Genomic DNA, 24,922 nt, shown 5'->3' with positions numbered 1-24,922 from the left:
ACGGGAAATAGTATCAGGCTAAAAAAAAGGAAAGAAAAAGCAAAAAAATAAGAGAACGATCAGACCGAGATCTACCAGCTAGGCAACGTCGATAGTTCCGATTAACTTTTGGGGCATGTTAAATTTGTATAAGAGTATGTACGCGAAAAGGGGGGGTTTTATACGCAGAACGCTACGTTATTTGACGAAGTTAATCGGTGAAATAGAGGAAAACGTAGCAATAAAATCGCGATGTAGGAAATCGTTATTGCAATATCTTGATCGACAGAGGACGTTAAGTGAGTAAGGGGCAGAGGTTCAAGTTCAGCGATGGAATTTCGATACGAAGTCATTTCTTGAGCCACAGTAGGTAAATGCCGTTTCCCACCACGCAGTTCGAAATTGTTTTTTAGAAATCGCATTCGCGATAGACCAAGACTTTGTAGAACAGAACGGGCAACTATCGTCCGGCACGTTGGGCGAATTAAATGTTAAGCCGCGTTCCCACTTGTCGAAAAGGCAGTTCGGAAAATACACGAGGCACTTCGCAGAGAGACATCTTAATCGTGTTCTTTTTGTTTTTAATTCAGGTTCTAGAATGCCATATAAGAGTTTACGAGTTAGGACGGTGCAAGATACGACGCACTATAGTTTACAGATCTTACAGTTTCTAATTTCGCGCTTTTAACTTTCAACCTTGGTTCGTCTGTTAGGGTTCAGCTGAGGCAGTCATCCTTTTTCACTAGAATAATTAATAATCATCCATCAAAAATTAAAATAAATGAGGAGAACCACGAACCCTGGTTTGTGACTCGATATTCAAAACGATTCGTTGAGAGTGCAACCGATGAACGAACTATGATAATTTACGGTAATAAATACTCGCGCACCTTGATGAGATTCCTACTAAGTATCGCGTGGTTGCTGTTGCGGAATTTATCGAGTCCTGAAGGAATAACGAGTCAGGATCCTTGGAGAGAGCTTAATTTATATCGCGCTGTAGAGTTACACTGAGTGATTCATTCGATTCATTTTCTCTTGCGAGGATGCACGAGCATAGAGCTCTAAACATACCTGGACGGCCTGGAGAGCAATGGCGGTCGGTCCTAGAAATTGGGAAGAGAACGGGTGAACCCACCTTTGTCTTACCTGCGCGTAACATACATAAGTAACGCAGATAGTACAGATAGAAAGGGCTAATAGGAAAAAGAAGGATATGTTCACCCGTTGTCTTCTATTTCCCTCGGACCGCTCCAGGTATGTTTAGAGCTGAATCTGCACGAGTGACTCGACAGTCAATATACTGATTTGAATCACCGTGAATCGTATCGGACAGTTTCTTGCTTTCTACTTTTATGTTTGCTTATAAGATCTCTTTATTAATATATATTTATTGTAATATTATGTACATAATTTATTGGTTAAATCGTGCGTTTAGTTGTAGCTGTATGTAATTGCGATTACAATTCAATAACGATAGCTTTAAATCGAACATACGTTAGTTACGTTAAGCTGTGTAAATAATTTTTTAGCGGCAATAGGCACGGGCGCAAAAGCGAAATTAAAATTTCGGCCACGTGTTAATATGGTGTAATTGTTTTATTAGCCAGCGAGCTGGAGAGAGGATTCTTCTATTTAACATTTTACCACTGGTTTCAAAGACTTCGCGGCAAAAATTAGTCAAAGCGCTGTAGCTTCAAAAATTAACGTTTTTATATGTTGTTACGCGTTGACACTACTTTTACGAATTTACGTTTCACGTAACGATCGCTGTGGGTCCTTACATAGGTTTAAGTATCTTGTCTACCTTGCGGAAGGTATTTTAAATGGAAACATCGAACATCCGTTTTTTGACTGAAACTCAGAGTTGACTGCAATACCAGATCGTTTTGATTATTGGACAATTTTTTCAGTATTATTTTTCTAACGAAAAATTCGCAAGAACCACTGTAACAACTCAACAGAAACATTGATTCAAATCAGTATTTTTTCCAGGGAATCTTCAGAATCAATTTGCTTTAGATCCGAGTCTCTCGAATCTCGTTTGTTTCAACCAGATGCACACCTAATCGGCGAGCACGAAAGAAGACTCGGAGAAGATAAATCCGACGATTCGGTGATTCTTTAACGCTCTATCTGCTGTACGTTTAAAAAAAAAAATCACTAAATACTCAAGCTATTATAAATAGGGTAGAGCTCTTAATGGTACAGCGGTGTGTATAACAAATTAAATTCACAGGCTTACACGTGGTAATAGATCGTTGAAAAGCCACGTTGAAAAAAATTAATCTTTCCTATTTTATATAATTAGTACAGCCTGTTGGAATACATTACATTATTGTTACTAACTCATTTTCACAGAGAATGTTACGCTCTTCAATTATTACAATTTTAGCGTGTTTCGCGTCGATTGGACACTGTTGTGGATAAGGTTCCTTCCGTTTCTACGATTTTTACAGTTCACGCGTTCACTACCCCACGCGTGGATCGGAACAGTTTTGATCGAAGAAGTTAGAAGGTCAGGCTAGTGACTCGAAAGTCTGCCAATTCTAGGGATATCCCTCACTGTCTCTTCCCCACCCTTTTTAATTGGCGTTTCGAAATTCATTATTGCACAGAGTTTATGACCAAGCAAGTAGATGGCAACTAGCGAGCGTGTTAGGGCTGTCTGAGACTTCCGGGTGCCCTCTTAGAAGACTGTTCCAACGTTCCGCCAGCATTGCAGCTATACTTGACGCAAAATCAATTGGCTCCTCAAGGCCATTGTGAAGTGCGTCCCACCACGCTCTGCAGCTCTACATAGCTCTTGTATCTTCGCGTCGCGTTCGCTTCACCTCGTTGCTTGTTTTAAAGACAGACATCGCTAGCAACGAGACGGAAACAGGGATGTTGGGCCAACGCGACGAATAAAAGTGAGAAATGAACAAGAGAACATTGCTTGTATCGAAATTATTTGATGCAGATTATAAAAGGGGGTCGTTAGGTCTTCGAAGCTAGCTGCAGTGGTAGGGAGCGTCGACGTAACTTACACCTGGGGGCAGTGGCGCATTTAGGATTTAATCCTGGAGGAGCCGAGTGGACAGGATAGAAATATTTTTAATGTAAATTCAGTAAAATTCGTTAGGTGATTGCAAAAGTTGATTTAAGGAATAAAATCCTGGGAGTCTCGGAGGATATTAATTATAACAGTGTTGGATCATGGACATGTATCCAACATTATTTTCTATCCACGTTAGATTGCCCTTATTCTGAGGGAAGTATCGTCACTTCCCAATTGACTCAATAACGTCCCCTTTCTGCTCCTCCATTTCCTCATTTTCAATAAAATTCGTTAGGTGATTACAAAAGTTGATTTAAAGAACAAAATCCTGGGAGTCTCGGAGGACATTAATTATAACAATGTTGGATCATGGACACGTATCCAACATTATTTTCTATCCACGTTAGATTGCCCTTATTCTGAGGGAAGTATCGTCACTTCCCAATTGACTCAATAACGTCCCTTTTCTGCTCCTCCATTTCCTCATTTTCAATAAAATTCGTTAGGTGATTACAAAAGTTGATTTAAAGAACAAAATCCTGGGAGTCTCGGAGGATATTAATTATAACAGTGTTGGATCATGGACATGTATCCAACATTATTTTCTATCCACGTTAGATTGACCTTACTCTGAAGGAAGTATCGTCACTTCCCAATTGACTCAATAACGTCCCTTTTCTGCTCCTCCATTTCCTCATTTTCAATAAAATTCGTTAGGTGATTACAAAAGTTGATTTAAAGAATAAAATCCTGGGAGTCTCGGAGGATATTAATTATAACAGTGTTGGATCATGGACATGTATCCAACATTATTTTCTATCCACGTTAGATTGCCCTTATTCTGAGGGAAGTACCTTCACTTCCCAATTGACTCAATAACGTCCCTTTTCTGCTCCTCCATTTCCTCATTTTCAATAAACAAGTTGAATCAGGGTATCTGTTATATTCAAATACTCGTCTGATATAGTACTCTACAAGCCATAAGACCCCAAGTTCCCACAGACCCCAACATCACCCTTCAAGGGGCACAGCAGTTTCCACAGAACTCGGAAGTCCTTTCGTGTTCGCCGGCTTGCTCGGACCTTGACTTTGGGCTCGAAGCAGTTCCTCATCTGATATTCAACCGGGGCGGTTTATAGTGCCGCGAGATCGGCCCTACGCGACCTCCGATACTCTGTTTCGCACAGCCCCGGCTCGGACGCTTGATACGCTAGCTCGCCCCCTGGTACGAGCGGTTCGCCGTGTAATTAAATCGACTTTCGTGGGGCGTGTGGGTGGCTTGATCAGCGCAGACTGCGGAGCGACGGGGGTTGGGGCGAGGAGATGGGGGGCGCGAGGGTGGTATACGAATTTAATAGGAGCAAAATCAATCTCGATTTATTATAGGGGGTAGTCTGCCTTCTAGAGAGAAACGGCGGGGACGAAGAGAAGGGGTTCGAAGGATTACAGACGATGCTCGCGTCGCTTCACGTTGCGCCTGTACCATTTTGCTTCTTTAGCAGAGTACAATGCCATTTATTTTTGTAATGCGTTTACGTAGGATAGCTCTTATTTTTATAGAGGTTTATCGTGCTACCCGTAAGTCTTATAGAGGCCTGCGTATAATATAGTGTTGTAGGGAGGTTTCGTGGGAGCCGCGGATCCCGCGACACGCGAGAAGACACGCACTTCGAGCACCGGCTTTTACTTTCGACCACGCGCGTCGTATCTGACCGTCGAGTACCTACACGGAGCGACGCGCATCTCCAGGACGACGATTTTGCAGGAAAAAGAAAGTAAAAAAAAAAAAGAAAAAAAGAAAAGTAAACGAAAGGTTAACCCGCGTTAATCACGCGAAACCTCGTCAAGCCGAACTCCGTTAGTCCCGTTGCACTTTAGAGGAGGGGATGAAACGTTTCCCTCGGCTGCTTCGACGATAATTCCCGACCCCTGCACCCCCCGATTTCGCGCCCGGCGGTGATCGATTATCACCGAAGCAGCTCGAGAGATCGCGTAGATGGTAGTGGTACGCAATATACATATTCTTCCGCCGATTGCTGCTTTTCGTTGAACGAATCGGCCGAATTATCGCGCCAGCCCCTCGGCGATATTAGGAGCTTTTGTTTCGGAGTGCTTTTCGCGCGCTTCGAAACGAGGGTGCAGATACCGCGCCCCGGGTCGAGGAGCTCGCTGCGATGCGATAGCGCCACTTTCCAATTAAACCGCCACACTGAGAATTAACTAATATAGTGTACACACCTTGATGCCATTAATATAAATAACTAACGCGATGCTATCGAGTCAGATAAGGGTGCGGACTGGGGTTGCCACCTGTTCGTGGTGCAGTGAAGGAGGATTGTTCGTAGAGGGTGGTGGGCACAAATAGGAGGATCTCAATAAATTCGTTGGAGGGAAGAAGGGCCTCGGTGCAAAAGTAAAGAGGTGTCTCGGTAAATTTTTTTACAAGCAATTTTATAACGGTGGAATGATTTTCTAACTTGAGCTCCGTTGTACGAAGTAGGGGTGGGTTTGAAGCTAATTTTTAAATTCTCCAAACTCGAGTGCGAATATTTGTAAGGCTTCGAAACTCTCGAATGTTGAAGTGCTGATTCTGTTTTATAAGTGGAATATCTTGCTTTAAAAACTGAAGTGAACCAAACTTTTGAATAAATCTCTATTGACCGTAGTCAAAGAAAAATATAATATTAATCAAATTTACGAGGAACGCTGCGTTTTATTCTTTTTAATATTTATTCATTGATTTTATACTTTTCCTTATCTGGGTTTCGAGAGTTTCGAATCGCGCAAAAAGTGCTAAGTTTTGAATTCTCGAAATTCGAAATTTTCCTGGCTTTCGAGGTTTCGACGCTTTGAGAAACCCATTCTTACTATGAAAGTTTCTTTTGATTAAGGAATGAGATATCTCATCATCCTATTCGCCTTGGAAGAAAATAACAAAGCCTACAAAATTGCAATGTAGTAAATTAACATTATTTATCTTTAAAGTTTATACAGTTTGCTCTGAGTCTGAATAGATCACTAAAGCATAAGAGGAATTTGCAGGCGGCAAGATTTCACAAAGTGTCGAAGAAATTGAAAGCTCGGGTGAATATTTTTAATTTCAACAATTAGCGGGACTGACGCCCAGAAGTAACACAAATTCGAATAATTATTCAGTCTAACACGTTACCTGTAGCAAATAAAATCGCGAGACTGCTCATAAATAAATATATATTTACATAGCCATTTTTATCCTAAGGAACTTTTGCTCGAAACAATTATTAAATAATGCATGCAGTAAACTGAGTAAACGGCAGATATTGCAAAGTATAAGAGATTACATAGAAGTGATTCCAGGCCCGTCTCGAGCTTTTTTTGCACCCTAGGTGCAAATAATGCCTTTTATTTATAATACATTCATTTCAGCTTCTTGATGACCTTACTTTGAATTTTTAGTAGCTTGACACGTATAAAGCGACTTTAGTATTTCAATTAAAACTTTATTTTAAAAAATGTCTACAATGAAAAGACCATTTTGCAGCTCTTGTAAATATTACGTTCTAGACAGCTGGCTAATTTTGCCTACAGGGACGAGCTGGTCCTGAGTGATCCACGTGCTTTCTAGAAAAAAAACAAGTACATAGTATAACGGTGCAAGTGGAAGAGGAGTATCTATGGTCAGACGCACTGCTCAAAGCCGCGTAAGCAGTACTACATCCCACTGTATTTTCGCGTACGTGCATTATTCCAACAATTGTGTCGAATAAAAGTTATCTAGCATGATATGAGTCTTGCAACTGTGCAAATCTCTTCTATATACTTCCCCAGCACTACCAGGGCCGAATTAAGACCTTCAGAGGCCCTAAGCACTTAAAAGATGTTGAGAATCCCTGTTGCAAGCACTTAAAAGATGATGAGGATCACCTCAACGCAATATACAATTTCTTAGGCATTTCTGATAATTTGCCTAAAAAGTGTTTCTAACGAAAGCTTGATTTTAAAATTCAGAAAATTTCTATGATGCCCTTTCTCCCGCTGCTCTAAGCACGTGCTTATTTTGCTTATTGGTTAATCCAGCACTACGTACTCGCAATGGTTACGGAGGAATTCGAAATCATGCGAAACAGCATTCTGCAGAATTTAAAAAATCTAATCAGCTCCAACCCCTTGGTAACCAAACCCAGAGTCTCCAAGTGAGAACTGGAACAGCGTGGCAACCCCCGTGCAGACATGTGATAAGCGAAGAAACGTTAAAGATCTCTCCGTCGAACAGTGTCGTTTGCAAGCGTTTCGTTCAAAGTACATCGATATTTTTATAAACGACAGGCCACAGGGCTTGACATACTCCTCGCACGTTTCGTCTAACGAGATATGCCTCCGTTTCCGGACGTCTTCCCCTTCCGTAACGAAGGTGTTCCGCAGCTTTTCCGTTCGGTTAGGACAGGTCACCGTTTCGATTCGTTGTAAATACACCCCCCGCGTGCACGCAACTTGGTCTACTAACGGGGTGCTAAGAGGCGAAAGGTATCGGGAGAAGGGAAAGATAGTATTGGCTCGTCAGGCTGTAACTTTCCCTCGGGTCGAGTCTCGAACGGTGCCTAAGAAGCTTCGATTAAGGAGCTGGTGGAAAAGCAAGCTCTGAATTGCGTGTCGACGAAACATTTTTCCATGAGAAAGGGTGCGCTTCACGGGGCCCTCGCGGTATTCCCGGCAAAGCGAGACGGCCATATCGAGGGGGCGACGGTTAAAAGGAAAGGAGCGAGGAAGGGAGAGTAAAATAATCAACGGCGGAACAAATGATACTGAAAACGATACGACGATAAAGATAAGATATACCTATATACATACCGTCGATGGGTAGGAAGTACATATACATAGGGTGTCCCAAGGGACCATCCAGAACATGCAGTATCCTGATGCAAAAAGACGTGGAAAAGTCCTTTATCGTTTTCAGATCCGAGGCTTCGTTCTCGAGATATTAGCAGTTGAATATTACCGGTCCAAGTTCCGGGACGCGCGGTTTAAAGCAGAGTCAGCTGTGCGTGGTAACGGTCGCGCTGTTCCGCGCTCAGCTGTTTCGGCTTTAAATCGCGCGCCCCGGAACTTGGATTAATATCTCGAGAACGAAGCCTCGGATCCCAAAAGGGTAAAGGATTTTTCAACGCCATTTTGCACGAGGATATTGCATGCTCAGGATTGTCCCTCTGTTTTGAGACATCCTCTATATATGTACGAAGTATATACACGGACACGCGTGTGTCTGTATGTATGTAAAGTGCACGAGCGGTGAGTATGCGTGTGTGTGTCTTGTTACATGCGTGTGCGTGTGACAATTGAGCAAGAGGATTTTCGTAGTGCTCCGTTTAAGGAACGAGTACAGGGTGCAACGAGGGTTGCGTCGCGATTGGGCGTCGGATGATTTTTCTTTGCGAGCGCAAGGGAAGGTAACGTCGAAATTCTTGGGGGTAGGTTTCGCTGGTTTGCGACCACGTTTCTCGAGGGCGGATACTCCGGAGATCGATACCCGAGGAAGGGCGCACTTTGAAGATCGATACGGGGCGCGTGAACTTCGGCCAAGATTCGACTCGCAATAACAACGCAATAAAAATATAATTTACGAATAATCGTCCCTGGTTGAAAATACTGTATTCTCAATTAACCCGAGTCGATCCGAGCCGAGTGTCGCAAGGGATGCAGACTGCAAAGTCGTGTACCCCCCGCAGTGTACTGTTTTCAAGAGAAACATGTGCTGTAGTATCCTGCGGTTTAACCTGACCGCATGGCCTATATTTCTTCTTGCCCGTGTGCTCTTGGAAAGGTTTCTCACTCGAAGAATATATCAGAAACGTGATTCTGATATTTACCGTTCGGTTGCCAAGGTGTTAAGGGCAGGAATTATTCAAGTATTTGAGGAATCCAGAGCTTTTTCTTAAAAATAATCCATCATAGATTAAGGAGAGAGCTTGGGTTTGCGTAAAAAAAAGTTCTGCACCAACAGATGAGAAGCAAACTTGAGGTTCGCGTAAGTTTATAAATTTCGCTCAGAAGAGTCGCTCGATTCCCAATCGCGCCGCCTCCTTTGCCGCGCTCTGTACCATCGAAAAGAATTAATTAAAGCTACAGATCTAATATAAACGACAATGAACAAGTAGGTAGGTCACGCCGATACATGTATGTACCTACAAACGTAAGACGAGAGTAACGCACTTTTGTAATAGTAGCTCTGAGATAAACGAGACGAAGCGGATAAAGGATAGTAAATGATATAAATATATATATGTAGATACTACGAGGTGAAACAAAAAAAAGAAGTTGACGCTTGATACACCATATAGTTTTCACCGACATATCCTGGTTGAACACATCCTCTTTACGTACATACTGCATACCTATATATATATATATATATATATACACATACATATACATATAGTTCTATTACACGCGACATAGGGTATTTTACGATTAAACGATAATAAAATATTATGGATTATTACGATTATGATTCGAACTATCGTCATCGTCATGTAATGATTATTAAGAGTATAGGTACGTATAAACGTAACGATGGTACAACTAAGGCAAGTATGTACTGTACATAGCTGTCACTTACCCTCTACCCTTCTCCCTCCCCTCCCCTCCCCCCACACACACAAATTACATCGCTGTATAAGTATATATAAATAGATATGTAAATTTATATATATTTATATGTACACAGACGAAGCCATTATTAATCATTGTTCTACTAATGATTACATTGAATTACTATCATCACCACTATTATCATTATTTTATCGGACACCATTGTAATTATTATTATTATTATTATTGTTAATACTATTATCATCATTACCACGACAAGAGCATATTGAGATCGTGTATAATTTTAGTTAGCATACGGATATTATATCGTTGACGAAAGTAGATCCTCACACTTAGCACGGGTAGACGATTAGGGAAGCTGTATCGTTACTTTCACAGATTGGATTCTACCTCAATTTTATCGTTGAAAACGGACGACAGAAAAAAAGAAACAGAACGAGAGAAAGGGGATCGTCCTCCACGTTTCTTCTATCCTTCCGCTATCTGATACGCTAAAGCGCTTCTATTACCGATTATGATTATTATTATTGTAATTCTTAGTGAGAATCGTTGAAGCTGCAGCGGCCTCAGCCTGTGATAGTTACAAAGGATATTATTTAAATTAAGAATCTGCTGTATTACGCCAGACGGGATAAGATCGTTTCGATAAAAGAAGAAAGAACAACGAGCGAAATATCATTGCGCGCGATTGCGATCGGACTTGATTGGCGGGATCAAGCTCATTTACAACGGTCGTTGACTTCGAACGGCGGAGAAAGATGTTGCGCGCGGCTCGAGACGATGTTATACTGTACAGCTTTTGTACTATTTAATCGATATCGCTGAGATCTGTTGAATTTCATTTTTCTAACGAGCTCCGTTGATATCGCCGCGTAACGCTACGTAGCGCAATTTATATACAATACGTTGCAATGTAACACTTTTGCGTGTCCTTGCGGAAGAATTGTAAATGCGGCGGGACGCGGTTTAATGCTTTCCTTGAGTCGTTGCGTGCCCACGTTATTACTCGCTGTACTTGTAATTTTATCTTGCGACCGCATGTGATAAGAGAGAATATAGTTCGCGAAACGGTAAACGAGAACGCGTGTCATCGAGTGCTTTAACAGATATGTATAACATTTATAATATACACGTCACAAACGCTGTGCGCTTGTGATCTTAAGAGTCTACGTTCCCCCATTTTCGTTTTTTTTTTTTTTTAAAGAGGAAAAAACTAATGCGACGGTTTCTTGATTTTCTTGTTGCACCGCGGCGTGGGCGAACACCCCGAGTTTTCCGCAACGGTATGTTCCTTCTAATTAGGTGAACAAAAAGCACGCAAGGATCGTTTTATTATTAGCTGTAATGACCGCCTGTAGGGCTTCGTAATATCTTTCAGTATATTACTGTATTGTGATGTTAACTTAAGCCATGGATTCGAGGGTTTGGGAGGATTTCTCGAGGTCGCTGTAGCGGGGGCTCTACCGCTGATGTGAGGGAACTGCTTTCTCCGTTTTTTTAGCTTGCTCGAGGAGCGCGAACAGGGCGGACGTTGACTATTCTCGACGAGCGATGGTGATGCGAATTGTACCCGCATAATTATCTTCGAATGGTGGAACGCGATGATCGGGAACTGTGTATTGTGATCAGCAAACAGACTACAATGTAGTTTGCTCGTAACTGAATGAACAAACGGAAACACTTGTGTAATAAAGTAGATATCCATGAAAAAAAAAAAAGAAAAGGACCTTTATGTTTATCTTGCTTTTACAGATGTCAAGGAGCAATTGTTGCTGGACAGAGAGCACCTGTGAACGGAAAATGAAATTAACGTGGAACATAGCCTCCGACTGTTTTCCAGTAACTTTTATTTCGTAAGAGAGTTCAGTACAAAAGTTTCTTTCCCTCATTCCATTTCAACATCGACAACAGCATCCTCCACGATGACTTGTTCCGACGTCACAGGGACTTGTATTACAGGCAATGGATCGGGAGATCGAGTATAGGTATTGCTAGTCAAGTGTTCCTTGAAATATTCACCACCCTTCTCCTCGTACTCCCTTTTGCTAAGCAGAAACTCGGGCAGATTTCCATTCAGCCCGAAGTCCCTCGCTCCGTACCACGCGTCTATGCTACTGTTCTTCGCGATGTTTATTTGAAAGTTCGAGCCGAACGGCCTCATCTCGCGAAGCTCGCGATTCAGCCTCTCCAATAAGCCTGGGAAGGTTGTCGGCCCGCCGGTGAGGAACACGTTCCCCACGAGACGTTGCTGCTGTTCAGGTGGGTAAAGCTTTAAAACAAACTCGATCGTTTCAGCGATGCCTGCCTCTAACGAGCCTATCAACGATGGTTGGAACAATATCTCGGGAGCCCTCAAACGTTCCACCCCTATGTGTAGCTGGTGGGTTTCCCCGGGGACCATGGGGACGTTAGACCCAGCCCCATCGAACTCTGGATCGTGGTGCCGCAACACGTCCTCGAGCTCCATGAGCTTCTCTTGTTCTAATTCTGAATCCGAGTCTCCGCCTTCCTGTGTGATAATAACCAAGTCGGAAATGTGGCACAATATCAAAACTAACAATTTGGAAATGCCGTTTACGAACCCTATTTATAACTTTGTAGACGTCCCAATCTTCGTCTCGCATGCCGAAATCATCGTCGCGTTTCTCCTTCCTGGCTAACTGACTTATTATACGCATCCTTTCCTGCGCGGCGGCTGTTCTACGTTTCGCCATATCCTGCCTGCGTTGCCTTTTAGCCATTCGTTTCTCCAATATCTCTTGCCTGGCGTGCACAGAATTTTTTTTATAACAATGCAAACGCGAAATTAATCACAGGAGATCGGTCACCTTTTCTTTCTTACACCGGCTATCCATTCGTCAAAGTCTTGCTGATCTTTCGGCTGCAGATTCGACTTTATTTTTGGTTTCTGATCCTCCATTACGATGTTTTCTTCCTGCGAATTGGCCGCTACTATTTTCTGCCTGGTTCTTTCAACTTTTGCTTGCAGATTATTAATCATTTTTATTAGATCCGCTTCGTTCGCGAGGGAGTAGGTCTTCAAGGCTTGATCGAACTCGTCAGTTTCACCCTCTTCGAGTAAATCCTGGACGGCTAATAATTGATTCAGTTGCTCTTCGTCTTCTGCCAGCTACAAATAGATATACAGTATATTCTTACGCGAATAAAGCTTGTTTCTCGCGTACAAATATTACAAACCCTCTCCTCCCTTTTCCGTGCATTGATTTCCATCAATCTTCTAGCCAGCTCGCGTTTCCGTTCTTTTTGCTGCTCGACTGTTAATCCAGGAGTGCTCGTAGGGGCAACGTAGGGCAACTGTACCCTTAACACATTTGCGTCGTAATAATCTGGGTCCGCCCATTTAGAGATTTCTTCTTGATAATTTAAAGCTATCATCGAATGCTCGTGTATTAATTCCTACGAACCAATGCAAGCCTTTAAAACTGTCAACTATGGCGGAGATCAGGAGTACACGATCCAAATACCTCTGCTCGACTCGGCGTTATAGCATTTACGTGTACTGGATATTTCAGTTGGAGCAGTCTGTGCATGTAAGATGTAATATGATATCCGCCGACATTGATCCTCCGTGAATTTACAGGATCTGCTTTACCGTCTAGTATCGGTATTATATGCGTAGCGTGATATCCGATGCTGACTATTAAACCATCAGGTGGGCAATTGTTGTGCTGATAAGAGAACAAGCAGTCCACTCCGTACGCTATCGCAGGTACGTTGTAACATTCGAACAGAAGCTCTGCCATCACTGAAACAGGCATACATTAGTACGCTAATCTGAATTTATAATTAAGTATCACTAGCATCTGAACTCTTACAGTTGCGAGAGTAATTCGGATTGAGGAAAGGTTCGGTTATAATAATCGGATGATTTATGGCACCCTCTGTGTCTATTCCCATATGAGTGAAAGTATAATCGAATATCTGTTCTTGCGCTTCGAAATGTGTTACTACGTTTCTGTCGAACTGTGTTTTTAATTGGAATCGAACAGCTTCTATGTTCGCTATATCGTTCCCAACTTGAGGTTCTCCGTCCTTCTTGCCGCGCTCTTTCCTTGGCTTTGCGATGAGGTTTTTAAATATCAACTGGGGTTCCTTCTCTGTAGCCCAACCTACCCTGCAGTTGTAGGATCCTAATATAAATTATTTGTTAATTTCTGTTATATAATTTGTGCGCTATATAAAGTACTATACGAGACAGTGTACTCACCATTGTCAATAACAAGTGGTGTCCCTTCAGATTTTACTCTATCTGGATAAGCGTGTATTGTATCGGGTATTGCCCTTGTATCTTTTAGTTCGAGAACTTCCATCTTATTTAATTGTGACTAGCAATGTCAATCTGCCACATTAGAAGCCTCTATTTGTTTTCAACCATTGGCATGTTTGCATGCTTTGTAGCGCAACTACCGCGTTATCTACATGAATCGAAACGGATACTTTAGTTTAGCATTGTTGCCGGTAGATGGCTATAGCGTCAGCGAACCAGGATTTGAAATTAGAAATCATGGAATTTCGTTGCACCACACAAACTGTCTTACCGACCCATAATTTGAGAACTGAATTAGCGGCTTCTGCTCATGAACAGCGTCCAACTCAGCAACTACTCTGAAATATGTCAAAATGCTGGAAGGTGCGTACGCACTTATATACGTGTGGCTTGTTGCAAACCGAAATTTAGTTTCTCGCGGAAACACCCAAGGTTGCAAACGGGGATTTTATTTGTCGAGTGCCCCAACTTCGTGTCCAACATTGTTGAGATACGTGTTCTTCACCCTTTGAATTGTCATGGATGGGTTTTAATGTTGAATAAAGGCTGCTTCGATGATTTATGAAAGTTTTTGATTTATTTGGCTCTGTACAGTTTTGCTACAAATTTATTATTATTAATAATACCGTCTCGTATAATCGTAATGATCAATAGGGCTATTACGATTGCGTGTCCATTGTCCGACGTACACCGTTCTCATCGTACAGCACGAATGATTTCGCTCTTATTCCAATGGATTCGGAGTATTCGAACTAACCTGTACTTATTTATCTCTACTGGAAAATTTCTTATCTATCGTTATCAGATAGCCAGACAGACGTTCGTTCAAATTGCGCACCGGCGAACGAATACAAGGTGTGTCCGTAGTAGAAACAGGTGGAGTACGAAACAATCGCGTCGCAACGCCTCGCCTTTTCTCACCCATTCCAGCGGAGGCGACGAGTGCAGTCGTTAATTAAGCTTTGGAATCACCATTCTTACTTAGGTACAACAGCTTCGCAATAATTTAGCGCGTGATAGCTCTGCGGAAAGCATGGTCGACGAATAATAATATACATTCATACAGACGTTGCACGATACTCAAAGCTTACAACCTGAAACGCCACCCCGTTCCGTCGCGTTACAAAAATTCTCGTTAAATACTGTGTCGTAGTTGGCGAAATATCTAGAAGTATGCCTACGGCTCGTATCCTTACTTGTAACGAATCATTATCCTGCGAATTATATTATATTTCTATAGTATATGCGTTATGTATAAACATAGTACAGACGAGACTGGATCAATTGTTCGTATTACGTTACATTATAATAGCGTTCTGACTATATCCTTAAAATCATAGCGAATGTACACGTGTGTCGTTGCCGATGAATCGTACGCTAGTCGGAGCGGGTCAGCTTCGTCCCCTCCGTCACCATCGCGTATTTTATACAAGGTAAAACGCTGCTTTCGAACGCCAGCGGAAATTAATTATTTAATATAAATTACCTTTTCGCGCGGTTCGAATCAATCGAACCTTCTTCATGTTCAAACGAAGTACGCTAATTCGACGAAATTCAACCGCGTTCCCGCGTGCGCCACGCACTGCGCAAAACGCAACTTCGCTAGAGCTTATGTAAGCTTAATCGCCGAGACTTTTCGCTCCATTTCCATTACTTACATCCGAAACAATTATAATACGATGCGTAGAAGACAAAATCGCCTATGAATCCTTTAATTTTCCTACCCCAGGTCACGAATAGAAAATTATTATTTTCACGAATGAAAGTTATTCAACTTATTGTGATTTGAAAGTTGCCATTTATACGTTTCATGGAAAGGTAAACTGAAAATCACACTGCACGTGAGTGGTTAGGTTCTTAAGAGTTTTGAAGTGTTCGAAAGTAGTTGCTTTTCAAAAAAACCGCGCGCGGGAAAATCTCGAGTCGGTCCTGCGGAGTGCTTTGCACACGCGGGATCGTAGCTTCAAACGACAAAGCCTCTCGCTTTTACGAATATCCAGTTAACGTTCGTAAACGAGAGGAGACGAAGAAACTTCTTGAACATTTGTCGTCACTCGACGCATAAGATTATACAATAATCTCAACGGTCAATATGTGTGTGTGTGTGTATGTATATATAGAATATTCATGTATACATATATGTCATATCTTAGTGGTTAATCATCGTACCTCACCAACATCGATGCAAAATAAATCACAATCATTTTCTTTTCTGCTTAAAATTGGCAACTGTAATCCTCACCAGTAACAGTAGTATATCCTAATATGAAGTTTCCTCCTCTAAATGCTAAAAAATATGAGTCCTCTCACTCGTTCGGCAATTATCGTACATAGTCCTTAGAAGTAAACGGAGTATTTTGGTTTCCGACGGCTAGTCGATTAAACAGAACCTTTCCTCTCATCTCCTCCACGATGTCGCGAGTCGGTCGCGACATGGAAGATCACTTGGGAACGTAGAAATCATTGGAGAGAACTGCCGTTGCTCTTGCTGTGACAGAGCGCGCGTATATACCTACCAATTCGACAAGCATACAAGAAAACATTTAAGGTACAAGTATCTTACAGAGGCTTATACACGAGAAGGGGAGAAGAAAATAATAACTCTGCAATTTGACTTAGTTCGCGTACGCACGCGCCTCCTCGCGTACACTGTGTGTATATATATTTACAGATCACTCGTTTCTCAGCTAAAAACTTACACTACCGGCCATATATATGTGTCGGAGTGAATCTCCCATTTTTTTACCAATCCTCAGAGTGATACTCGAGGAAAGTTTAAATTGATGCTCGATAAATACTAGGCGTTTCTTATCGCGTTGGTAGCAATGATTTACTCTGGGAAATCCCCAACTTGGTGTATTTTAGACTATAGAGCATGCTTCCTTCTAATTACAGTGGTATTTCTGTTTATACTTGGTACACTTTGCACTTTCTTTTGACGATCATTGAATTCCTTGCTTTGGTTACTAAGAATCGTCTGACTTCATTTTAACTTTTCCAATGTCGAACAACGGATTCACTTATGGAAAGTGACATTTTTATGCATGTGGAGTACAGTTTTGTCTCGTTATGAGTACGAAGCTTGGGGGCAAGCCATGCCTTTAGGGAAACGGTATGCTATTGGCTCGCCTTTGTTCTCTGCAGTCTTCTTTCAGTGAGAGTACGAAAGAAGTAACGGGGATAGAAGTGTACTCTTAACGAAACAGGGGACCCGTGCTTGTAACGGGACAACACTGCATATGCATAAATGAGACCACTAACGAACAGAGCACTGATTAATATTAGAATGCGAGTACGTAAGAAATGCAAAAATAAATTGTCGAATTAAAAATCACAATGTAAACACAAACTGAAAAATCCTCCCTGCTGGGGATACGAAAAGCTTACAAAAATCAGTGGAGATAATTTCCGAAATTTAAGAAAGGTTCGCATCAGAAGCGAGTGATAAAAAGAATTTCTAGCGCAGAGCTCTGTTCATTAGATTTACGTAGATTTTAGCTCTGTACTTATATTTATCCCACAATGTTCAATAATAGAAATAAAAGCAATATTAACAACATGCGTTTGTTTCACGAGAATGCTGAATAAATTCGAAACATATCGTTTCGTCCCCATATATATGGTCGGTAAGTGGACGATTAAATGTCCAAAACACAGGGTAAGGTTTGTTCCGTTACATGGTATTAGTATTAGCATGGAATGTGCCGATAAGGAAACACTTCCTCTACAACCGACGCCGAGCAATGATAGCGAGAAAGTTGACCCTTGCCCTTAGGTCCACACCCTCGTCTTATCAACGCGTTCTCTACCATTCTATAATCATCCTCGCGTTCGTTGAGTTCTGCATAAAGATCGGAGAATCGGAAAGACACATAGCCCCTTCTGTTCCAGAAGTTTTTCGTGCTTTTATTTCTAACCGCGAAACAAATGAGAAGTGCCCGCAGCAAAGGAAAAATGTATACATGCCTGTTCTTTGAAAATATCCTAATTTACATCAACTTAAAGGTTTACCATGCTCGCTTCTTAGACTCGCTTCCTCCTTATTTTAGCCTACTAACATTACTCGCCAACAAATTCTCCTCGATTAGATCTTAGTAACTGCAATAAATAATAAAGTAGCTCCGCGCGACGATTCTTAGAACCGCCGAGGCGAGATGCTAAATATTTTCATACCGTATTCTTCGATTAAATACATACTATCGAATTGAGCCCGCGGTTAACGTAGAAACAAATTCCTTGATTTGCTTTAAATATTCTCTTCCGTAACGAACGAAATATAACCCTGCTTAAAGGTGATGAGAATGGTGTGTAATAAAATAATCGTTGTTGCTGTGATATTACATTTATGCGTTTAATGGTACTACTCATTGTAACGTGATTCTGCAATAATATGCTCTCTGCACTAACGTGGCATAACGTAAAACAATCGAGCAACAAAACGTCCGAACTTGATGCCCCCCCCTCACTTCACGGGCATCGTAATTCCAAAGTCTATGCGTCCGTTTCGCGTGCACCAAACGTTGAATCGAGTCCCTCTGTTCAACAGTTTCGCGCGAGACTTGTGCGACGAAGCGACGGAGAATCGATGTCTCGCAATGGAAACAGAACGTAAAGGAAAAAAAAAGGATCGTCAGCCATTTCGTTTAGGTGGCAGTGGCGGTGGACGGGTGCGATGTTGGTCACGCGAGATTCGTGTCTTGCTCGCCCCATCCTTCGCTGTCGCACTCGCTTTCCGACGCGGAATCGCTGTCGCTGAACTCGACGGCGACGCGACGCGCCAATATCGACGCGACGTCGTTCAATGCGTTCAGGCGGTTCACTTTCTTCTGCTCGATCTTCTCCACCTTGCGGAGCTTTATTCCTGGAAAGACACGCGATATAATTCTCAGTCACGAAGTTTCGAACTTAACAGATTCCCTTTGTCGATTAACCCTTTGCGGTCCAACGTCGCGTCTATTCACGAGTGTTTCTTTGCTGTACACCCACGGCACAGCGGTAAAGATGTAATATTCTATTTAAGAAATACTAAAAACGGTAATAAACACAGCCTTACGCTTCATCGAAAGATATAGTACTTCCCAAAGAAATTAGCCCCACTAGCAAAACATTCCACGAGGCCGTTTAGGGCCGCAAAGGGTTGATTTTGATTAATCGAGTTATAGGATAATTACCGTCTCTAATTGCTTTAAGTAGATCGTTTCGTGGATCGACAAGGGGGATATTTGGATTAACGGGCTTCCTAAATTGCCCGTCCACGATATTCTTCAAGGGCTTCAGGGGTTTCAACTTGGGTGGATTAGTCGCTATCATTTTAGCGATATCCCCGTTGGTTAAGGGTAGAGGCGGCGACGGTCCATTAAGAACAGGCGGCGGCGGGGGCGGAGGAGGCGGGGGTGGAATATTACAAGGTGGAGAGATAGGTCTCGGTGGTGTAGGATCGGGAGTTGGGGGTGGAGGCGGCAAATCCTGCGGAGCTGGATCGGTTTCGTCCGTCCCGAGTTGCGTCGAATGATCTGGCGGCGTGGGCGTGGAGTGATGACTGGGTAATGGGCTGTTCGAACGACTTCCATTCCTGTTCAGTAAGTGAGATGGTATAGAACCTGGAAACAGTAACGATGGTGTGAATAATACAGAACATATCGCTCTGGATAAAAGTACTCGCAGAAGCTTTTATCATCGTTACTACAAGGGAATCACTTATCTAAGCTACGTCTCTTTATTCATTCGGATAGCGAAGCTTCCACCGTATTTAAATAGCCGTTTCGACGCGGCCCTTACCATTCATAGGAGGAGGAGACATAGTTTCGCCAGGAGGCGGAGGTGGCGGTGGAAGAGTGTCCCTGCTGGTACTCATTGACCTCCCCCGCGTGGGGGTGTTGTTAGCAGAGGCTACAGTAGGCGTCGAATTGCTAGAAGTGTTGCTCGGGGGTGCTGGCGGTGGTTGGGAAGGTCGCGATCTGCCGCTTCTGCTTGGAGTGCTTTGGCCACCAGGACTCTGGTACGTCTCGCTTCCCGCTTGCCCTTGGCCCGAACCATAGTGCGAGCCGTATAGGCTGTCTTCGTAACTCTGGGCCACGTAATTGGCTGCCCTGTTTGTGAAAAAAAAGCATCATGGATTCAGTATCGACTCTCCTCCAATTGCTTCGGTTCAAAGTAATTCTGTTATTACTAATAGAGTTACAAGTAATGCTGTTCTCTTACTTGCATGTGCATTTGGCAACCGCACTTTCGAAATAAAAAGAGATTAAGTCTTGATTATTACTTTATACTCAGCTGGGCTAGTTGTATCTGATACAATACTTTACCTGACAAGTATTTATTGTAAAATATATCATAAACTGCTGAAAATAAGATTGGTACTTTCGAATCATCTATCCCCCTACAAAATTTCATTAGAACTACTATGAACAGTCCTTGTAGAAAACGCTGTATGTGCCGAGATCAAAGAAACAATTATCGGAAAATGTTCTAAGTGTCAATGGTTCTAAAATTTCATTTTTGGGATTTACAGTGTTTTCTACAAGGACTCTTTATTAATAAAACTTTGGGTGGCTTCGCTTTTCGACCTCCCAAATCATTTATCCCCTCTAAATCAATGCGCATTCTTTGATACTTTAATCATAATCTTCTCATCGATATTATATCTTACCGTTGACTTTCACCGACACAATCATATTCATTCAACCGCGCAGCCAACTTGGCTGCTTAACACGCATCAACCACAGAAACTAGCAAGAAACTCAAAACGGCACTCATACGTAACGAAAGAATGACCCATAAGATTACAAACCTATAGTGATCAGAGGATGGAGGGCTGTAGAGGTGCTGCTCCTCCGGTGGATAGCTCCGTTTGAGCTCGATGCTGTTCGGCCTGGGCGGCCGTGGCTCGGTCATCACCATGCCCAGCAACGACTCGTCCGGTATGTTATGAGGCGCCCTGTACTGGACACCCTGCGTCGGCATAATGTACTCGCCATGACCAACGGCCAACTGTCTTTGCCTTTCTCTCGTATTGTGCGGCTGCCTTATACGCTTCTTGTGTCGGCCGCCACCCCCGCCGCCACCCTCGTTCCGAGGCCTATGCGGCTGTGACGCAAAGAGATCGTTTATTAAAGAGCCGGCTTGCGCGCGTATCTCGGCGAAGGTGCAAGACAAGCTTAATTTCATCAATCAAGCATGACTCGATGATTGATCTAAATGCGCCTTATTGCGCACGACCGCACGGAGACGGAAAGGGCTGATTTTCTCAAAATTCTTATCCCTTCATGTACAAGCGGACAATCAATGATTTTTTCAACAAAACCTAATTTGTATAATTATTTGCTTTTCATAACAAAGGCTACTGAGATATCCAGAATATTAAGTTTTAGTGCTTTAGTCCACCAGTAAAGAAACAAGGTTCGATGAATTTAATTTCCTTATGCTTAGGCAAAGAGTGGGGACATTTCGTATTTTGTTCCAGTGTAGAGTGGACAGTTCCTGTTTTTAACCAGTATACCAAAACTTTAACTTTACAACCCTTTCTGATTCGACAGTTCGATAGTCCCAATTGTCACCAACAAAAAATGGTGTAAATCTCAAAATCTGAAGAATGGACATTCCCAGTTTTTCCCTCTTACCTTTCATATGACAGTGTCTATCTTTTTACTAAGGTTTGTCTGTTGTACAGTGAATTTAACCAGAGTTTCATCCACTCGCGTTTCGCATCCGAGCAACGAAAGGGATAATCTCGCGTTAATTGTTACAAAACAGGGCACGGGAAGGATCAAGCATCGAGCATGGAAAGTTTGTAGGAAATAAAAGAAACAGTTGTTCTTCGAAACTGTGTGCAAGTGTGACCGTGTCTTTCATTCGTCTATGAGATTCAGTGATTGAAAGAATGTAAAAGGATGCGCATCCCGAGTGTTGGCAATTTTATTTCCTACATAGTATGAGAACGTGACAAATCGGGAACAAAACGGTCCTGAAATGATTCGAGATCATGTGAGGTTTTGGTAGCGATTTGCAAAGATGGCTCGTGAATGATGATGAGTCAAACTTCTATTAAGTACATCCAAAAAGTTGCATGGCTGGCGTAAAACGACATTACAAGTGGTCGACAATGTGATAACGGTGAGGAGGTAAAACTATTCGAGTCTGGAGGCGACTCGTTTACAAAAATGGAGGATTCGAGACAAGGGCCATTTTCTGCGTAGATCGAACGTGACGTGGAGTTTCTTCAGGGCCGCGTTTACCAGGATTTTCTTTTTGAACATTAAATTCGTAATACAAAAACTAGAGGCAGCTGAAAATTGTCCGAGGCCTCATAATGACGCGTCTAGGGCCCTGAGTTGCTTATAATAAAAAGATTGCAATAATTCAAGGGTCAGTCTTGTGGGTCAGTGTTGACTTCTGTTTCCTCTATTGCTATTTTCGGTGATACACTCGGCAACGTTGCGCCGCGAGCGGCCAAAAAGACCCAGCTACCTTTTTCAAGGGTTGAAGGGCTCGAAGGGCAACGACTCTTGCCGAAGACGAGTACGCACGTTCGGTTTACGCAATGAAAACTGTTTGCCAAGGTCGGAAACATTGAAGAATGCGATGTCGTTGGGCTAAGTCCTAGCACGTAACTACAAAAATCGTCAAAGCGAGCATCTAGCGCAATCTCTATCCAGCGCAAAAAGGTTCGGTTAATGATAAAACCACAAAGACGTGAGCTTGATTATGTATGAGTGAGTGGTTGGCGATCGATAAGTTCATTAAAAACTGGGTAAAGGGATAATTAAAAAAGAAAACTACAAAGATCCAAACCATCGACTTGCCTCTCTGAACGGTTCGGCATATTCAGACTCGGTCTACAACGAACGGGACAGTATCAGTATTGTTAGAACAGTAGTAGCATAATGCTTAGAAGTATTAAAATTATATATCGATATCGTGTTACTGCGCACCTCGATAAATGTATTTTGCTAATCGTGTACAGTATCATATATATATATGTATCTGTTAAAAAATATAAAAATAATATCTTTTCCTTCTACTACGAAAAGCAATTCGAGGTGCACGTTCAGAAGCGCAGGGGTGCCCGCGGGTCCCCTTACCTTTTTCCCCCGGTCGTGCAGCTTCTTCTCGGTATCCTTGAGCATCTCCTGGCTCCACAGATCGAAGAAGTAATTCGGATCCGTGTAGAACTTCAGCCCGTCCTTACCGTCCTCCCTGAAATCAAAAGAGAATCTCAGCTCCACGCTCTGACTTCCCTTCTGTCTCGGATTACTTGGCATCTTGCTTTCCAGATAAAAGTACAATACGTATTCCTTATTATTTGTAAGGGAGTGATTTAATTTGGAATATCTTAAATGTGTTTTTTTAAATTTGAGAAGATATAATCTAATTTTAATTAGAAGAAATAAGCTAGTATTATTAATATATATGAACAGGCTCGCTGCTACATTGTAAATGGTACGCGTGATATTATTAAGTTTCCGTGATAAATTAGATTGCCCCGCTCAGTGGGGAGGAATGTTCGACGACGAGATAACTCGTCTTCCTCGGTTAACAGGTTAAAATCATATGGAATTAATGTAAATGATAGTACAGACTGCCACTTTGCCGGCGTGTATTATAATTAAGAGAGAAATGAAGAAACGAATTACCTGTAAACGTTAAGTTTATCAAGAGGTGGCGGTGTGTCGCACTGATGGTAGGTTTCCAACATCGCCGTTGGCATGGTGTCCCTGGAGACGACCTGCTGGTCGAACACCACGGAACTCTTGAACGCTTTCCTCATATGTATATCTTGCAGAGAAACTAGAAATCAGAAAGTTCGGTATTAAACCAGAGAAAAACCCTTTCAAATTCGCGATAACATTCTGAGCAGATGATGCAATCTTGGTGCGAGGGGAGCGTACAAATTGCACACCCTGAATATTTTTTACCCCTGACGACCAAGTACGTTCATTAAGAAAATTAAATTTCTGTTGTAAAATATACATTTTCTTTAAACATTCATATTTATATATTATGGATGTTACGCCCTCGCCATTTCAGTAGCAGGCGTTCAATAAATCGCATTACGTTAACTGCGATGCGTGTTTAGTGTATTTCATGGTGCGCAGAAATGTACTCGGTTCTACGGTTACGCATTAGGCGTGACGTTTTGTTTTACGCTTTGCAGACCATGGAAGAAAGTAGGTCGCGAGCGATAGAAAAATCGTCGCGGTTCCCTGGCGTGTATTCGAAGGGTAAGAATTCCTTTCAAGAAAGCATCTTCGAGAAAAATGCCGCGCGCTTCTGGAAAGCACAAAAGCGATCTCCTTCACGTGCGAACGCGCGTGTACAAAAGCTGTCGCGACGATGACAAACGAGTGTCCGATAAGTATTTCGTTCTATAAAATGGTACTCGTGTTAGGTGTCCCGTCTACCAAATATTGACCATCTGAGATCATACCGCGAGAGACTTTATTACCAGCCACTCGTTCTACGGTAAGGTGACTTGTAATTTTTCGCTTCGAAGGGATTGAATGGAAATTTAAATACAGATTTGATCGAAGAACGAGACAAATTCCGAATATGCAAATGTCTAATGTTCGATTTTTGACAAGGATTGTTTTAAGTTTCAGGTGATTAGACAAAACCCGGATTACTGTTTTAGAAGTTAGACTACACAGAGAATTTAGTTTACATAATTGAGAAGCGTAAAATAATAACGAATATTGACATTCGATTTAGACAAATAGTAGTTGCGTAATGTTCTCCATAATCGTGTACAGCTCCTTTTTAATCTCTCGATTTCGACAGTAAATAATTAACCCTTAACTGGTATCCTGGGGTCAGTCATGACCCCAAGCACGCAAGGTTCGCTGCAAAATATTTGGTTGTCTAAGTTTGTAAACTGAATTTCTAATTAATTTGATCTAATGTCGACTTTACAAATTTCTGTGCCCTTTTTTATTTGGGGTCTGCCACGACCCGAAGATAACAGTTACGTTTGAAAAGACAGTATACCAGTTAAGGGTTAAGAAGTACATTTTTCTTACGAGGAAACGTTTCAG

The 24,922-nt window shown here is 42.2% G+C and overlaps 2 protein-coding genes and 1 long non-coding RNA gene across 5 annotated transcripts in view; 1 reads left to right on the top strand and 2 right to left on the bottom strand.

Annotated features, from left to right (window-relative positions):
• The first annotated feature begins 1,469 nt into the window (after window positions 1-1,469).
• On the top strand, window positions 1,470-10,801 carry LOC143372727 (uncharacterized). Its single transcript, XR_013086345.1, has 2 exons — window positions 1,470-8,476; window positions 8,532-10,801. It is a non-coding gene; the product is annotated as an uncharacterized LOC143372727 (long non-coding RNA).
• Window positions 10,802-11,431: 630 nt separating this feature from the next.
• On the bottom strand, window positions 11,432-14,049 carry Arp5 (Actin-related protein 5). The gene is made up of 7 exons (XM_076819219.1): window positions 13,833-14,049; window positions 13,441-13,755; window positions 13,090-13,370; window positions 12,803-13,021; window positions 12,433-12,734; window positions 12,187-12,367; window positions 11,432-12,113 (listed from the first exon to the last, which is right to left on the bottom strand). The coding sequence occupies exons 1-7, from the start codon at window positions 13,933-13,935 to the stop codon at window positions 11,490-11,492; spliced, it is 2,025 nt and encodes a 674-aa protein (XP_076675334.1). The 5' UTR covers window positions 13,936-14,049; the 3' UTR covers window positions 11,432-11,489.
• A 398-nt stretch (window positions 14,050-14,447) lies between these two features.
• The window catches only part of Scar (wiskott-Aldrich syndrome protein family member 3 SCAR), a 54,156-nt gene continuing 43,681 nt past the window's right edge, over window positions 14,448-24,922 (bottom strand). For 2 of the 3 annotated variants that reach the window (XM_076819225.1, XM_076819226.1), the window contains exons 3-9: window positions 23,525-23,678; window positions 22,973-23,087; window positions 22,694-22,726; window positions 20,683-20,978; window positions 19,671-19,981; window positions 19,064-19,492; window positions 14,448-18,753 (exon numbers count right to left, since the gene is read on the bottom strand). In XM_076819225.1, coding sequence (XP_076675340.1) covers window positions 18,572-18,753; window positions 19,064-19,492; window positions 19,671-19,981; window positions 20,683-20,978; window positions 22,694-22,726; window positions 22,973-23,087; window positions 23,525-23,678 — 1,520 coding nt within the window. In that variant the 3' untranslated portion in view covers window positions 14,448-18,571. The remainder of the gene's footprint in view (window positions 18,754-19,063; window positions 19,493-19,670; window positions 19,982-20,682; window positions 20,979-22,693; window positions 22,727-22,972; window positions 23,088-23,524; window positions 23,679-24,922) is intronic. The other variant, XM_076819227.1, reaches the window with a different exon arrangement.

This window comes from Andrena cerasifolii, chromosome 8, assembly GCF_050908995.1.
Source record: "Andrena cerasifolii isolate SP2316 chromosome 8, iyAndCera1_principal, whole genome shotgun sequence".
In the NCBI taxonomy this organism is placed as follows: Eukaryota; Metazoa; Arthropoda; class Insecta; order Hymenoptera; family Andrenidae; genus Andrena; species Andrena cerasifolii.
The sequence above is the reverse complement of the archived record's forward strand: the minus strand, read 5'-3'. Positions and strand labels throughout refer to the sequence as shown.

Bases quoted from the DNA above. Each gene is read 5' to 3' on its own strand.
- Arp5 (XM_076819219.1), bottom strand. From the start codon at position 13,935: ATGGAAGTTCTCGAACTAAAAGATACAAGGGCAATACCCGATACAATA. The intron at 12,368-12,432 runs GTGACCGATCTC...TGTGCACGCCAG, and splicing joins GCCGGTGTAAGAAAGAAAAG to GCAAGAGATATTGGAGAAAC. The intron at 12,114-12,186 runs GTTCGTAAACGG...ATTATCACACAG, and splicing joins TCTACAAAGTTATAAATAGG to GAAGGCGGAGACTCGGATTC.